The sequence below is a fragment of the Schistocerca gregaria genome, chromosome 6 (assembly GCF_023897955.1).
Source record: "Schistocerca gregaria isolate iqSchGreg1 chromosome 6, iqSchGreg1.2, whole genome shotgun sequence".
NCBI lineage: Eukaryota > Metazoa > Arthropoda > Insecta > Orthoptera > Acrididae > Schistocerca > Schistocerca gregaria.
The window spans coordinates 453534773-453551712 of record NC_064925.1 but is presented as its reverse complement, the minus strand read 5'-3'; the positions used below and the strand labels follow the sequence as shown (position 1 = coordinate 453551712).

The window sequence follows — 16940 nt, the reverse complement described above, 5'->3', positions numbered from 1 at the left end:
GTTGGCACGTTTGATATGGATCGAGGTAACGAAGTAGCCATCATTAAGGTGGAGGCCAACTCTGAGAATGGTAGCTTGTTGGGTTGAGGAGGAACAGTTGAAGCAAATGGGGAAGACGGTGTTGAGGTTCTGGTGCAATACAGATAGGGTGTCCTCACACTCAGTTCAGATCATGAAGATGTCATGAATGAATCTGAATCAGATGAGGGTTTGGGATTCTGGGTGATTAGAAAGGATTCCTCTAGACTGCCCATTAATAGGTTGGCTCGGAATGGTGTCATGCAGGTGCCCATTGCAGGGTGTACACATGGACAAGGAAAAAAAATTCTCGGATTTCCCAGTTAAAAACACACACTTATTCTCGTGTTAAAATACACTCTTTCCCTCTTAAGTGACAGTATACTTTCCCACAGAACTATAAAAGTTACCATTCCTTTGAATGGCTAATGTTTTACACACCAGTGTAAAATTTCCCAGCACTTCACACAAAAAATAAATAAATAAATTTGGAAATCTCTTTGATGTGCAGCAAAATTCACACTGCTCGTTTTGGTATTACAATATGCTGCATATTTTGGTATTATGAAAGTATAAATCCAAATTCCACCACAACCACCAAACATAGCATGTTAGTTTCTGAAGCACTGAGCTCAAGATTGCGATGCCCTTTCGTAAGCCAATCATAGTTCATGTCACGTGATCTCGCCAGCCGATGACAGCAGATATTCACAGCACAGGACACGTGATGTAGTCAGCCAATAGCAATGTCACAGTAAAGAAGCTCAAACACAAAAATAGAAAAAGCTGATTGCTTAAATGGCAAGCAGCAGCACCAGTGCATGATGGGAGTGGCGGCTGGGTGGGGGTAAGGAGGAGGCTGGGGTGAGGAGGAGGCTGGGGTGAGGAGGAGGCTGGGGTGAGGAGGAGGGATAGTATGGTGGGAGTGGCGGACAGTGTAGTGTTGCAGTTTAGACAGAGGGCAGCAGAGAAGGTGCAGAGGGGGGAGGGAGTGGAAAGGAGAGAAATAATAAGAAAAAGAAATTAAAAGACTGAATCCCAGAATCCCAAATTCCAGGAACCCATAACACACATTGAAACTCTTGCCCTGCAGGAACTTGAACAACATGCACAATGCCACCTCAAAAAGCTCTCCAACCTGCTCAGTTCCTACTCCCGCCCCGGAGTACCATTGTCCATCACTTCTACAACAACCTCCAGAATCTCCCCAATGCCCCCCACAGCTGACAAACCCTGTCTCGCAGACCTACTACACTTACTCTACCCTCCAGAACTCCCTCCCACCACCACACAGAACTCAAAACCTAATCAGACCTGCAACACAGTCATGAACCTCACAGAAGTATCAGTCCTTTCCAAAGGCCTCACCTTTTGCCCCACTCCCAAATTCAACCATGCAGGACTACTTAAAGACCTTCTCTCCTTCTCCCGGTCCCTACAGTGGAAACACTTTTTCGCCACCAAACCGACCAATCAGACTCAACCAAAGACCAATATTGAACCTTGCCTAACTCAGTTCACTCCTCCACCCAACCGTGATCCATCCCCACTGCCTCCAAACCACCCCCTATTCACTTTCCAGAATTTCTTATCCTTGAACCTTGCCTCACCATCACTCTACAAATCCCTCAACATGCATACTACCCTTACAACCGCAGAAAGAACCGCAGTCCACCATCTAAAAACTGATCCCGTTCTTATAATTATACCTGCAGACAAAGGCCACACCACCGTTGTTTTGAACCGCAAGGATTATGTGGCAGAAGGACTGTCAGCTGTCAGATACTTCCACCTACAAATCATGCCACAGTGATCCCAATCCAGCAGGATCTGCAGTCACTGCTCAAATCCTTAGGCCCATCCCAGAAACTCTCCCCAGAGTCCATCTCTCTACTTACCCTTACCACTCCCCACACTCCCACCTTCTACATGCTTCCTAAAGTCCTTAAACCCAACCACACAGGACACCCCATTATGGCCGGTTACTGTGCCCCCACTGAGAGAATCTCTGTTATTGTAAACTAACACCTTCAACCTATTACCTGGAACCTATCCTCCTATATAAAAGATACCAACCATTTCCTCAACCGACTCTCCACAGTTCCTTTCCCTTTACCACACGGTGCCCTGCTCGTCACTATTGATGCCACCTACCTGTACACCAACATTCCTAATGCCCATGGCCTCACTGCTATCGAAAACTACCTTCCCAGATGCCCTATGGATTCCAAACCAACAACCCCCTTCCTAGCCTCCATGACCAACTATATCCTCACCCACAGTTACTTCTCCTTTGAAGGCATTACCTACAAACAAATCCACGGTATGGCTATGGGCACCCGCATGGCACCATCCTATGCTAACCTATTCATGGGCCATTTAGAGGAAACCTTCCTAAAAACCCAGAATCCTAAACCCCTCACCTGGTTCAGACTCATTGATGACATCTTTGCTATCCGGATTGAAGGTGAGGACACCTTATCCACATTCCTCCAGAACCTCAACAACTTCTCTCCCATTTGCTTCATCTGGTCCTACTCAACCCAACAAGCCACCTTTCTAGATGTTGGCCTCCACCTCAGAGATGGCTACATCAGTATCTCCGTCCATATCAAACCTACTAACCGCCAGCAATACCTCCACTTCAACATTCCATATCAAGACATCCCTTCCGTACAGCCTAGCCACCCGTGGTCGTTGCATCTGCAGTGATGAGCAGTCCTCCTCGAATTACACTGAGGGTCTTGCTGAAGCCTTCACTGACTGTAATTATCCTCCCATCCTTGTACAAAAATAAATCTCCCGTGCCTTATCTTTCCAGTCTCCCACCACCTCCAAAAGTATGTGTGCGTGTGTGTATCTACCGCTGACAAGGGCCTTAATGGCCGAAAGCTATGAGTGTGTGAATCTTTTTATTGTGCCTATCGCGACTCAGCATCTCCGGTATATGGTGAGTAGCAACTTTCCTTCTCTTGTATTGTTACATTCCATCCTGGATTTTCCATTGTTTGATGGTTTAAATTAATATACATAGTGTAGCTACAAGAAAAGCTAAGCTTTCATGTATAATATGGATGTCCAAGATTAATAAGATACAAAAGAAGCTAAGTTTTCACATGTAAAATGTGTGTGTTGCATTTTAAGATATGAGGGTTGACTGAAAAGTAATGCCTCCACCTTTGTATATCTTCAACAGTTTGCAGCATCAGTATGCGGCAGGTACTGGCTTGTTCCGTAGCCTCTTCTCTACAGCTCCAGTAGGCGGGAAGCTTTAGCACTGAACGGTTGTGTTGTTACAGTGTAAAGTATGGAACCCTGCGCAGACTGTAGGTCAATGTGATTTAAGCAATATGCAGTCACTAAATTCTTGGCAGCAGAATGTGTTATCCCAAAGAAGATTCATCAGAGAATGAGAGCAGTTTATGGTGATTGTGTTGACGTGAGTACTGTGCATCTTTGGGTGAGTAAGTTTAAAGATGCTGGGGCAGGAACATCTGACCTGCGTGACAAACAAAGAGTTGGACATCCTGTGACAGCAACCACTGAATTTCACAAGCAAGATGTTGACAGATTGTTTTAAGACGATCCTCGTATAAACTGAAATTGGAAGCTCAATATGCATTTCACAAGAACATGTGGGTCACATTATTGCTTTGCTTGACTATCAGAAGATCTGTGCACAGTGGGTATCCTGGATGCAGACTCCTGAAATGAAAGCGCACAAACTTTAAATTTGCCAGGACCTAGTCCCGCATTACAAGAACGAATGTGAAGCCTTTCTCCTTTCAATTGCGACAGTAGACGAAATGTGGGTACACCATCATGTCCCGGAGACAAAGTGTCAGTCTATGGAATATCGACACAAAGCCCTCGGATGCAAAAAATCATGGCCACAGTATTTCGGGATGCAGATGGTGTTATCCATGTTGATTTCCTTGATCATGGAACAACAATAAATTCAGAGTGTTACATCACAACTCTGTGAAATCTGAAACTACGGCTAACAAGGGCCTGAAAGGAAAAGGGAAATGATTTCCTGCAGCATGACAATGCCAAACTACACACTTCACATGCCACCACAGCAGAACTTCAGAGACTGAGTCTCACCAACGTACAGCATCCTCCATACAGTCCAGATTTAGCATTGTCTGATTTCCATCTGTTCCTGATAATGAAAGGTGATCTGCAGAGACATTATGCTTCTGATGAAGATATTGAGAGAACTGTGGTTGCGGAAACAGTGGGTCGACTTCTTCCCTTATGGCTTCAGAAAACTTGTTCATCGTTGGCAGAACTGTATCCAATTTGCTGGTGATGATGTGGAAAAGTGAATACTGGTAACTAAAGATCACATTCCAAGGATTATTTCAGCATTTGATGTATTAAAATATTCCCATCCAAACCCAATTAACGAAGGTGGAGGCATTACTTTTCATTCAACCCTCGTATATCATACAAATATGGCAGTAAAATTTAAAATGACATATATGTGTGGTCTTCTGGGCTCAAAATTTCAGCTAAATGGCTGGTCCTCTAAGTGTTAAGTTTTAAATGAGAGTCAAACGCTCTGTGATTTAAGAAATTCATCGGACATGTAACACAATTCATCTTGCGTGAAAGGAAATTTTCTGTGAAAGTAACCTCTGAGACCTGTTAGAAATAGGTTCGTTTCAACAGTTGCCAGGGGGTAAAAAAAATTAAAAAAAAAAAAAAAAAAAAAAAAAACAAGTAAATAAAAAATAAAAATAATAATAATAATCATAAAAAAAACAACCAGACGTTACTGCACATGCACAGCTACTAAAAGGCATAATTCAGTTTGAAGTGCACATTCGTATGTCCCGATGAAGTAGGCCTAAACTAGACATGAAGGTTTTCAGGATGTACATTTTCCTGGAGTACAAGTACTGTACTATCTCACGTTTGGTACTTTATTATGCCATAATAATGTCATACATGCCAGAAGATGAAAATGTGCATAAGAAATTCAGCGAACAGTTGGAACTAACCTACACTGTGGAATGAAACCCTTCGTTTCAAATAAATTGACTGCCTCAGTCGAAAATATTAATAAAAGCCAAATTTCTTTAGCAAACAGACAAAATAACTTCATTGTTCTGTAAGGCGATTAATGCTCGACTGCCAAAAATGTGAAAGTAAAATACAAATCAGAAAACTGAAACTAATAATAAATTTCAGCCTTCCGTAATTATGTGAGGTATTTTAATTCTCTAGATAGCTCCTGGTCACATAAATCCGTTTTGTTTTCATTTGATGAGGGAGCGGAAATGAAGAGGAAACAGCAAAATCACTAAATGTAAATGTAGGTCGCATGAAGACTAACCCTACCCACCCATTCACTACAGGTCAGACTGCTCTGCACGTATCTGGCAGCTTGGGCGCACCAGAAAAATTTTCCGGTTAGTATCTGGCTTCAAGTAGCCATAAGTGGGAGAAGTTACTGCTCGTATGCAACTGAACTGCGCATGCATATGAGCCCACTGGCAACTGCTCAAACAAACCTAATGTAAACAGTTGTGACATCATGCTCATCGGAAGCAGTTTGGTGTTACAAAGTATTGCATAGTCCTTGTCCTAAAGCTTTTGACACATTTTGCTGTTGGAATAGTGTGTGCACGGTGTTTTGTTGTTGTATTTTTTTGCAACTGAAGTTTCATTTTGTTTATTTTTTCTCATTTATGTTTTATTGCTGAAGTATTATTCTGCAGTACTGGGATACAACAATAGTCTTTGTTAGAGCATTAGTTTTTACCAGTCAAAATTACAAAAATTTAACTGAAAACTAAAACAATGAAAAATTCCCAGATTTTTCAATGAAAAATTCCCAGATTTTTCAATGAAAAATTCCCAGATTTTTCAATGACAAATTTCCCGGATTTTTCTCCACTTTCTCCTGTATAAAATTCCTGGTTTTTTCCCAGATTTCCTGGGGCGTATACACTCTACCATGGCCGTACCCCAGACTTGTTTGTAGGTGATGTCTTCAAAGGAGACATAATTGTAGATGAGGATGTCATTTGTCATGGTGACCAGAAAGGAGGTTGCAGCTTTGGAATCCGCCAAGCATTGAGAAAGCTAGTGCTCAGTAGCAGCAAGACCATGGACATTAGGGATGTTAGTGTGAAGGAAGGTGGCATCAATAATGACAAGCAGGACACCATGTGGTACAGAAACAGTAACTGTGGAGAGTCAGTGAAGGAAATAATTGATATCTTCTATACAAGAGGGTGGGTTGCAGATAATAGGCGAAAGGTTTTGGTCTATGAGAGCAGATTATATGATTATATATATACATAATCTCAGTGTGTGTATGTGTATGCGTATGCGTATGTGTGTGTGTGTGTGTGTGTGTGTGTGTGTGTGTGTGTGTGTGTGTGTGTGACTTTGAAGTTTAGTTCTGACAGTTTTCAGCTGTATTAAAATGAAAAATGTGCAGAAAAAGTTGGCCCACAATCTCTTTCCATAAGTCTAAATTATTCTGCTCAAAATTAAACAGGCTTTGACACAAAATACAGCAAGATAAACACATCTTAAATATCTAGATGTAATCCTCGAACTTACAGGAGGAGAAAATATCTCACAGAAGTCTCGACTACAAAAAATTAAAATCTTCTGGCACAGCACAAGTCATATATAATAATTACTACATGCGCATTCAAACAAAGATCAGATGCTACAACACAGTAACCAAACCTGAAATACTGTATGCAAGTGAGACACTAGTACTCAATGAAAAGTGACAGCGAAAGCATACTGAAGGAAGAATGCAAAATCATGAGGAAAATTCTCAGCCAAAAGCTGACAGAAGAGGGATGCAGATTACACACTATGAAAACCACAGAGAAGATGTTAAACCCAGCATCAGACATCAGAAAAAGAATGTTAAAAGTTCTACAGGCACTCGCCAATGAATTCTGACATACATACAAGAGGTCTGATCAACAATACCGTACCAAAGTCAAACTTGACCTAGATAAGCACAAATAGATTCAACAGAAACTGAAGTCAAAGGCATATATAGAGACAAGTTGTACTAATGGAATGTTAGATCAGAAAATGAAGTCCCAAAGAAACTAGGGACAAAGTGGACTGAAGATAGAGGCTCCATGGAGAAAAAATGACAAAATCGTGTAAGATCAGGCAGAATGATCAAATGAGACAGAATGCTTTGTGTCACACTAACGAGTCTCGAGAACTATGTATCAGATAATTTGTGTGGTGTAATGGCAATAAATTATACACCACAAATCTTCTACTTGGATCAGTCTATCTATTGTTATAAGTCATATCAAAATCCCTACACTAGTTCCTGAGATTAGCCTTAATATATGGGGAAGAAACCCCCACAGGAGGAGACTATTTTATGATATGTGTTGAATATGAGAGGTTTTAACAAACACCACAACTTTCAGCCTGCTTCATACAATTATTTTAATGAGACAGCTCCTGAAAATAAATTTATAACAATAAATAAGGTGTGACCCAGTGAGTGTCTGGCAATAAGCACACAAACCCAGGAGTTCAATCTTCAGCCATTCACTGGCATTTTTTCCCCTGTTTTTTGTAATGATCTGTCAATGTGGAAAAGACCAAGCTGCATTCTGTTTATGAGTCAATATTAAAATATAGATTGCCTAGAAAGGCTGGGCAATGCAGTTCAAAGTTCAGCGGAAGACATAGGAACACTACCTACAACAGAATCACAACTCATAAAGCACAACAATGTTAAAGCCAACCTTCAAGTCAAACACAGCTTTGTCTCCTTTATAATAATAAGCAGTTTCTTCAATCTGAAAATTTCTAAAAGTGAATATAATTTGGAGTTCTTACCACTGTCTCCTGAATCTATTACACAGTGCGCCAATGACTCTTGCAGGAGATGTCGCAATTTATCTCTATCAAGCTCTGTATTTGCACCATCTGCAGTTAAGTTGAATTTGCCTGAAGAAGAATTAAATCAGAAGTTTGTTATTACAGCTATATAATTATTGTTTAATACTAATGTCAGCATTGTAAATGAGAAGTCAATGGGTGGACAGCATTCTCATGGCTGTATTAAGAAAAACTCCACAAAACTCCAATTATGAAAAATATGGATAAACCTGACATGCATGCATGTAAATACTGTTACAAAATTCAGATTAAGCAATTTGCAAGAATATTGAATAATGTGTAGTGGGTAGAGTCAAACTGCTGGTGTCTGTAACAAACATGCACAGTACTGAAAGCGTATTTTGTGTCACTACTTCAAGCTAACTATGTGAATATAAATAGTATGTGCTTTGAAATAAAGAGGGGGAAAAAAAACAAAATAGTATGATTACAATACAAAATCTACTGCATCTACATGGTTATGTTAATGGATTCAGCTGCAATGAGTCCATAGATCCTTTGAAACACTATACTGGAACTAATCTGTTTTAAATTTACTGTGTGTGTGTGTGTGTGTGTGTGTGTGTGTGTGTGTGTGTGTGTGTGTGTGTGTGTGTGTGTGTGTGTGTGCGCACATATATAAAGTTTGGGCAAAAACTCTGCGCAGATACCACTATACGTGCACTCCTTGAAAACATTTGGCACACTGACTGATGGGGCTTAGATGAATCAATAAAAAAAATCACAAGGTACTTTACCTGCACTGACAGCATTCTCTTCCTGTGATTTTAGCTGGAGTCTGTTAGCAGCCAACACAGGTTTTAGCACATTTTCAGCTTTTGCACAGAAAGGACACGTAACACAAGAATGCCACATGAAGTAAAACTTACTACAACAAAAACACAACACAAATTGGCGACGACAATGTTACTGTACACTATATTTTGCACTGGACTAACATTGTTGCAGACCCAAAACAAGGGAATATCATTCCAAAGTCCTACACTATCTTGGAACTTTTGTTGGTTCTGCTACCCCCATCAGCCAACACACCAAATATTTTCCTGCAGTATGCGATTAGTACGTTTAATAATGTGTAGTTTGGAAATTATTATAAGAACATTACAGTTCACTACATAGACCAGCTTCAACATACGTTTACCACTAATTATAGTACACACCTTCCAGGATAACTACTTTCTCAAGTTTCCTCTTGGCCACAGCTGTCTTCATTATTACTTCATCTATAGTACCTTTGGTTACAAGACGGTAAACATTAACTGGTTTTTTCTGCCCAATCCTGTGGCACCTATCCTGGGCCTGAAGGTCTGCCTGCGGATTCTGCAAAGAGAAAAAAAAAGGCAAGTGTCAAATGTGTGCAAATAAAAGAAACAATATGTTAACAAAACGCGTGACATTCTAAAATTGCTCTACCTCCAATTTTGTGACATGTGAAGTCAATGAAATGGCAGCAATGAAAGCTAACAAGCATGCCTTCCTCTAATTTGGTTGATTGGGGTTTAAGGGACTAAACAGCAACGTCAGCAGTTTCTCGATCTAGGGGTAATTCATCCGGAATTCTTGACATCCACGGATTACATATGCAGATGATGAAAATACGTAGGAGTGGTAAGACTGAACCACTGAAGGCAACGCTGATGCCAGAGCTGAGAAAGAATTTATGGAGAAGTGTATGGGTTGTACTGGAATCTCTGTCAGACCAGATGAGGAGTCTCCCAGGGATCATAAAGTGGCAAGGAAAGCCTCAACCTGTCTTCGATCTCTGCCTGCCTGACAAAGACACTTACACAGCAAAGAATGTGTAAGTCGGCAGATTCAGAACAGTAAAAGGAAGGAGTTTAAAAATATAACACACATTTGCTGAAGAGTCAATAATAAAAAAAAGAAATATTAAAGAGCACCCACTGTTTAGAGCCACCTCTAAATGAGAAAATTGGGTGTGGCAGAAAAGGGACAAACATGTGATATGTGTCTGTCTTGTCAGTAACAAACAAAAACTACCTTTTATCACAAATTATGTTCTAACAAATTGTAAAACTAACATTGCAAAATTTTCTTCTCTGATCCACAGCTTTTTCACAGTCCATTTTTAACATTTTAATTAGCTATAAGATTTAGCACAATGATTCCTCCGAAATTTAAAAGTCATTGTAGTTTACTGATGAGAGTGCTCTTATGTACACTATTCAGAACTTCCATTACCATTTTATTCAACAACTATATGTAAGTAACAGAAGATGCACAGTAAAATCCCTTCTTAATGAATCTCTAGGGACTTAAATATTATTTCCTTAAAAGGGGTTTTGCCAAAGTATGTGAAAGGAGTAACCTAAAATCATAATTCAAGTATCTTTAGGTGGTATGAGCACTATTAATTATGAAATTGCCATATCCTGTGGTAAAAATTTAAAAGATGCAACTCTGCAATTATTTCACTTTTCACAGAATCCATCCTCTATTTATTCTTTTTAAGACTCGTTTGTTTTGTCCTTCCTGCAGTTGATTGATACAAGTTAGAACAGATTCATCTGTGTTAAAAGAGCAAAGAAATTTCTGACAGTCCCCCATGAACCATGGACCTTGCCGTTGGTGGGGAGGCTTGCGTGCCTCAGCGATACAGACAGCCGTACCGTAAGTACAACCACAACGGAGGGGTATCTTTTGAGAGGCCAGACAAACGTGTGGTTCCTGAAGCGGAGCAGCAGCCTTTTCAGTAGTTGCAAGGGCAACAGTCTGGATGACTGACTAATCTGGCCTTGTAACAATAACCATAACGGTCTTGCTGTGCTGGTACTGTGAACGGCTGAAAGCAAGGGGAAACTACGGCCGTAGCTTTTCCAGAGGGCATGCAGCTTTACTGTATAATTAAATGATGATGGCGTCCTCTTGGCTAAAATGTTCAGGACGTAAAATAGTCCCCCATTCGGATCTCCGGGCGGGGACTACTCAAGAGGATGTCGTTATCAGGAGAAAGAAAACTGGCATTCTACGGATCGGAGCGTTAAATGTCAGATCCCTTAATCGGGCAGGTAGGTTAGAAAATTTAAAAAGGGAAATGGATACGTTAAAGTTAGATATAGTGGGAATTAGTGAAGTTCGGTGGCACGAGGAACAAAACTTTTGGTCTGGTGACTACAGGGTTATAAACACAAAATCAAATAGGGGTAATGCAGTAGTAGGTTTAATAATGAATAGGAAAATAGGAATGCGGGTCAGCTACTACAAACAGCATAGTGAACGCATTATTGCGGCCAAGATAGATACGAAGCCCACACCTACTACAGTAGTACAAGTTTATATGCCAACTAGCTCTGCAGATGACGAAGAAATTGAAGAAATGTATGATGAAATAAAAGAAATTATTCAGATAGTGAAGGGAGATGAAAATTTAATAGTCATGGGTGACTGGAATTCGAGTGTAGGAAAAGGGAGAGAAGGAAATGTAGTAGGTGGATATGGATTGGGGCTAAGAAATGTAAGAGAAAGCCACCTGGTAGAATTTTGCACAGAGCACAACTTAGTCATAGCTAACACTTGATTTAACAATCATGAAAGAAGGTTGTATACATCGAAGAACCCTGGAGATACTAAAAGGTATCAGATAGATTATATAATGGTAAGACAGAGATTTAGGAACCAGGTTTTAAATTGTAAGACATTTCCAGGGGCAGATGTGGACTCTGACCACAATCTATTGATTATCACCTGTAGATTAAAACTGAAGAAACTGCAAAAAGGTGGGAATTAAAGGAGATGGGACCTGGATAAACTGAAAGAACCAGAGGTTGTACAGGGTTTCAGGGAGAGCATAAGGGAACAATTGTGAGGAATGGGGGAAATAAATACAACAGAAGAAGAATGGGTAGCTTTGAGGGATGAAGTAGTGAAGGCAGCAGAGGATCAAGTAGGTAAAAAGATGAGGGCTAGTAGAAATCCTTTGGTAACAGAAGAAATATTGAATTTAATTGATGAAAGGAGAAAATATAAAAATGTAATAAATGAAGCAGGCTAAAAGGTATACAAACGTCTCAAAAATGAGATCGACAGGAAGTGCAAAATGGCTAAGCAGGCATGGCTCGATGACAAATGTAGGGATGTAGAGGCATATCTCACTAGGGGTAAGATAGATAATGCCTACAGGAAAATTAAAGAGACCTTTGGAGATAAGAGAACCACTTGTATGAACATCAAGAGCTCAAATGGAAACCCAGTTCTAAGCAACGAAGGGAAAGCAGAAAGGTGTAAGGAGTATATAGAGGGTCTATACAAGGGTGATGTACTTGAGGACAATATTATGGAAATGGAAGAGGATGTAGATGAAGATGAAATGGGAGATACGATACTGCGTGAAGAGTTTGACAGAGCACTGAAAGACCTGAGTCGAAACAAGGCCCCCGGAATAGACAACATTCCATTGGAATTACTGACGGCCTTGGGGGAGCCAGTCCTGACAGAACTCTACCATCTGGTGCGCAAGAAGTATGAAACAGGCAAAATATCCTCAGACTTCAAGAAGAATATAATAATTCCAATCCCAAAGAAATCAGGTGCTGACAGATGTGAAAATTACCGAACTATCAGTTTAATAAGCCATAGCTGCAAAATACTAACACGAATTCTTTACAGATGAATGGAAAAACTAATAGAAGCTGACCTCGGGGAAGATCAGTTTGGATTCAGCTTCCATAGAAATGTTGGAACACGTGAGGCTATACTGACCTTACGACTCATCTTAGAAGAAAGATTAAGGAAAGGCAAACCTATGGTTTTAGCATTTGTAGACTTAGAGAAAGCTTTTGACAATGTAAATTGGAATACTCTCTTTCAAATTCTGAAGATGGCAGGGGTAAAATACAGGGAGCGAAAGGCTATTTACAATTTGTACAGAAACCAGATGGCAGTTATAAGAGCCGAGGGACATGAAAAGGAAGCAGTGGTTGAGAAGGGAGTGAGACAGTGTTGTAGCCTCTCCCCGATGTTATTCAATCTGTATATTGAGCAAGCAGTAAAGGAAACAAAAAGAAAAATTCGGAGTAGGTATTAAAATCCATGGAGAAGAAATAAAATCTTTGAGGTTCGCCGATGACATTGTAATTCTGTCAGAGACAGCAAGGAACTTGGAATAGCAGTTGAACGGAATGGACAGTGTCTTGAGAGGAGTATATAAGATGAACATCAACAAAAGCAAAATGAGGATAATGGAATGTAGTAGAATTAAGTCGGGTGATGCTGAGGGAATTAGATTAGCAAATGAGATACTTAAAGTAGTAAAGGAGTTTTGCTATTTGGGGAGCAAAATAACTGGTGATGGTCGAAGTAGAGAGGATATAAAATGTAGGCTGGCAATGACAAGGAAAGTGTTTCTGAAGAAGAGAAATTTGTTAACATTGAGTATAGATTTAAGTGTCAGGAAGTCTTTTCTGAAAGTATTTGTATGGAGTGTAGCCATGTATGGAAGTGAAACATGGACGATAAATAGTTTGGACAAGAAGAGAATAGAAGCTTTCGAAATGTGGTGCTACAGAAGAATGCTGAAGATTAGATGGGTAGATCACATAACTAATGAGGAGGTACTGAATAGAATTGGGGAGAAGAGGAGTTTGTGGCACAACTTGACAAGAAGAAGGGACCGGTTGGTAGGACATGTTCTGAAGCATCAAGGGATCACAAATTTAGCATTGGAGTGCAGTGTGAAGGGTAAAAATCGTAGAGGGAGACCAAGAGATGAATACACTAAGCAGATTCAGAAGGATGTAGGTTGCAGTAGGTACTGGGAGATGATGAAGCTTGCACAGGATAGATTAGCATGGAGAGCTGCATCAAACCAATTTCAGGACTGAAGACCACAACAACAACAACAACACACAAATTCCTCGCACAATAGCAGCAAAACTTGAAGCAACAGCGGCCACCGCCTCTTCTTCCTTTTCATCTTTATCATCAAAGCATTTCACGCATTTCACTTGCATGAATCTTGACTGTGCAAGTCAAGAAATCATCATCACAATCAAAAACAGTGCTAGAATGTCACATTTTCGGAACTATAATGGATCCTACTCCATTCTTCTTCTTGGTGGGGGCAATGTTTTCATTTCCTTCCCTACTTACACACAATAGTGCCATCACCATTTCTTTACTTGTTATTACATCTGTGGCATTTTACTCACTTTGCAGGAAGTAAAGCATACAAGATGGCAGTTTCATCAGCACTGAAAGTGCTGTTTTATGTTAAGAGTGTCATTAATATTATGGAAGACCATCATCTTCTGCTGCACTGTAAGTTTTCTATGTTCAGGGACCATAAACTGACAAAAGTAAAATTGATAATTTCCACCCTTCGATAAAAAAACAAACTACCGCACTTTTCACCCTTCGTGAACTGCCTGTGACAAGGTCAACATTGATGTCAGAGTTATTCAACACACTTGCTGGTTTCACTACAAAGGATGTCAAATTACTGACTGCGATCTAGGTACATATCATTTGATTAGAACGGTTACTGTTTACTGTATCACACGGCACAAACTATGACCTGTGTGAAACTGAAAGAACTTTGAAACTCTTGCGGAAAATTTAATTATGAGTTCTCTTGGACACATTAGGAATTGTGTAGAAATTAGATTTTAATTTGCAGAATGTTTCATGTTTATCCCTTAAAAGTGTACAGGAATAACATTGTTCTCATGGGAGTTTCACCATGACCAATGGAAATATTCATTTAAAGTCGGTTCCTTAATTTGTTGTCTTACTGTAAATTTTTCCAATTTGGTACAAAGTTCTGGTAAACAGAGCCACATAACACACGAAGCACTGTACACACGTTAACGTGATGTTGATCAAACTAACTGTAACTGACACACTTGCTTAAAACAGGAAACTTTAGGACTTACAAGAACTTCGGAACTAGGAATTTTAGAACTCACAATGTCACTTATGTTACAGAACAGTATAAAACAATGGCAAAACACTAGCTTCAACTGGCCTTACAGTAACAACTATAAGGATGTCAGGTTGTGTAGCTATTGGAAACTGTACGAGGCTGTTGTTACAGTAATAGTGTGTCCTTGGGAGATGTACAAAAATTTCTAGCATCAAGGTAAAATTAATCAAATGATAGAAGCAGCAAGTCATCAACAAACATATAAATAAAGCACTACTAATCCTTTTCCAATCTCCACACGCTCCTGTTTTGTGTGTTGTGTACACACACACACACACACACACACACACACACACACACACACACACACACACACACACAACCTGAAAAAAGGTTCATCTTATAGCTAGTGAAGTTTTCTGCCTTGTTGTTTATGTGGTTAAATGTCTTTACTACTTAACGAGTTCTTACCTTCGCTTTAAAATTTTAGGACTTTTGGTCCATAGCGGCTGATCAAAAAGCACACATTAACTCAGTGGGCCTCCAATGTGAGTATATAAGCACTGATATGTTAGCAAGGATTACTGTGGCATTCGTGGCTTTCCCATGCATGTGTGGTAAATGCAAAAACTTCAACTATGGCAATGTTATTACCAAACGCATCCAAACAGGACCAATGTGCTGTTATTCTTTTCTTGGCTGCCGAAGGACAAACACCAGTACACAGATGCCAATTGATCTGGGGAATTAGTAGTAGTTACACCAAGTCAAGTAGGAGACACTTGAGCACCCACCCTACAATCCTGATCGCTTCCTGCTATTATTATGCTTCCAATTCCTTAAAAAAGGCCTTGAAGGGTTGACATTCTTATGAGATGAGGACGTGCAGCAACCACTAGTGGAGTAGACTGTCAGCTGCCAGGTAATATAGACTGATGATAAAGTAAAGGAGAAAGTGAGGGTAGGAGATATGGAGTGATGGCAGGTCACCAGATATAGGAGAATAAGAACACCACACAAGCAAACACAGAAGACCTCTTTAACTTGATTAATGTACTGAGTTCCATTTGCAAGCAGCAGGTTTCAAATACCCATCTAAGCATCCTAATGGTTACTCCATATCACTTCAACTGAAAACCTGGGTGGCTCTTTCAGCTACGGCAAAAACATATTTCCTGTCCTCATGTAGGAACTTTCAGTGTACAGCATATTTCCAAGATTCTAAGATATCATCCAGCATTAATTCATATAAAAATTTCTCTTCATGCATCACATTTGTTACTCATGTAAAGAAATAATTTTGATATGTTATAGAAATAACAGTCCACTGATTCATTACTGAATGGCCTGTTATCTTTTACTCTGGTTTTGTGAAAACATATTACACAGAGGGGATGATTTCCTTTTGGAAAATTAAAGGACACACAATCCTACAGTAGTAGCAAAGATGAGTACAGCTCATTACGGAATTCCAACATTAAAACAAAATGACACTTCAAGACCTACTCCATTGTATATTACAGTGGCACCTATCACAATGCATCTCATTTCTGATGAACTTTCAATGGATTCTGCTGTTTATATAAAATTTTCAAAGCATCATAGCTTGTCTGTAGCCACACATCAACCTCAAACCACTATACTGCAATTTTAAGAAGCTGATCATTTGTTTCTCGACAGTTTTGCTTTATCTCATGGTTGTTGAAACAGCTATAGATACCACAGCATAACACTTGGAATCAAAGAGGAAACTCTTAGGTCACCAAGCAGATAACATTACATCAAGCTTCATAGATGGAGTAGCAATAACAGAATTCAAGTCTTATTTATTTCCAATTTTAAGGCACCTACAGGCTGCTTCGTAATGTGTGAAATTAAAACCATATATGGGCTAGATTGAGAGGCATTAGGAGAATTTGTTGTGGCATAGTGATATGCATTAACAATTAGGAAGCTTTAAAATAATTGCTGCTGCACACAACGGCCTGTGCCTTAAAGTAGGTATCCCCAGTCTCAGAAGGTGCCACCTGTAACTTCAGTGCTCATCATGCAAGTAGGACCCACTCCCACTCATATGTAAGTGCCCTTTGCAGATCATAAAAATCACACACCAACCTCTGAGTCAACA

At 39.8% G+C, this 16940-nt stretch overlaps 1 protein-coding gene across 2 annotated transcripts in view; it reads right to left on the bottom strand.

The window, feature by feature from the left end:
* The window catches only part of LOC126278353 (uncharacterized), a 138950-nt gene that overhangs the window by 9372 nt on the left and 112638 nt on the right, over window positions 1–16940 (bottom strand). For both annotated transcript variants that reach the window (XM_049978408.1, XM_049978409.1), the window contains exons 17-18: window positions 9093–9252; window positions 7870–7980 (exon numbers count right to left, since the gene is read on the bottom strand). In XM_049978408.1, coding sequence (XP_049834365.1) covers window positions 7870–7980; window positions 9093–9252 — 271 coding nt within the window. The remainder of the gene's footprint in view (window positions 1–7869; window positions 7981–9092; window positions 9253–16940) is intronic.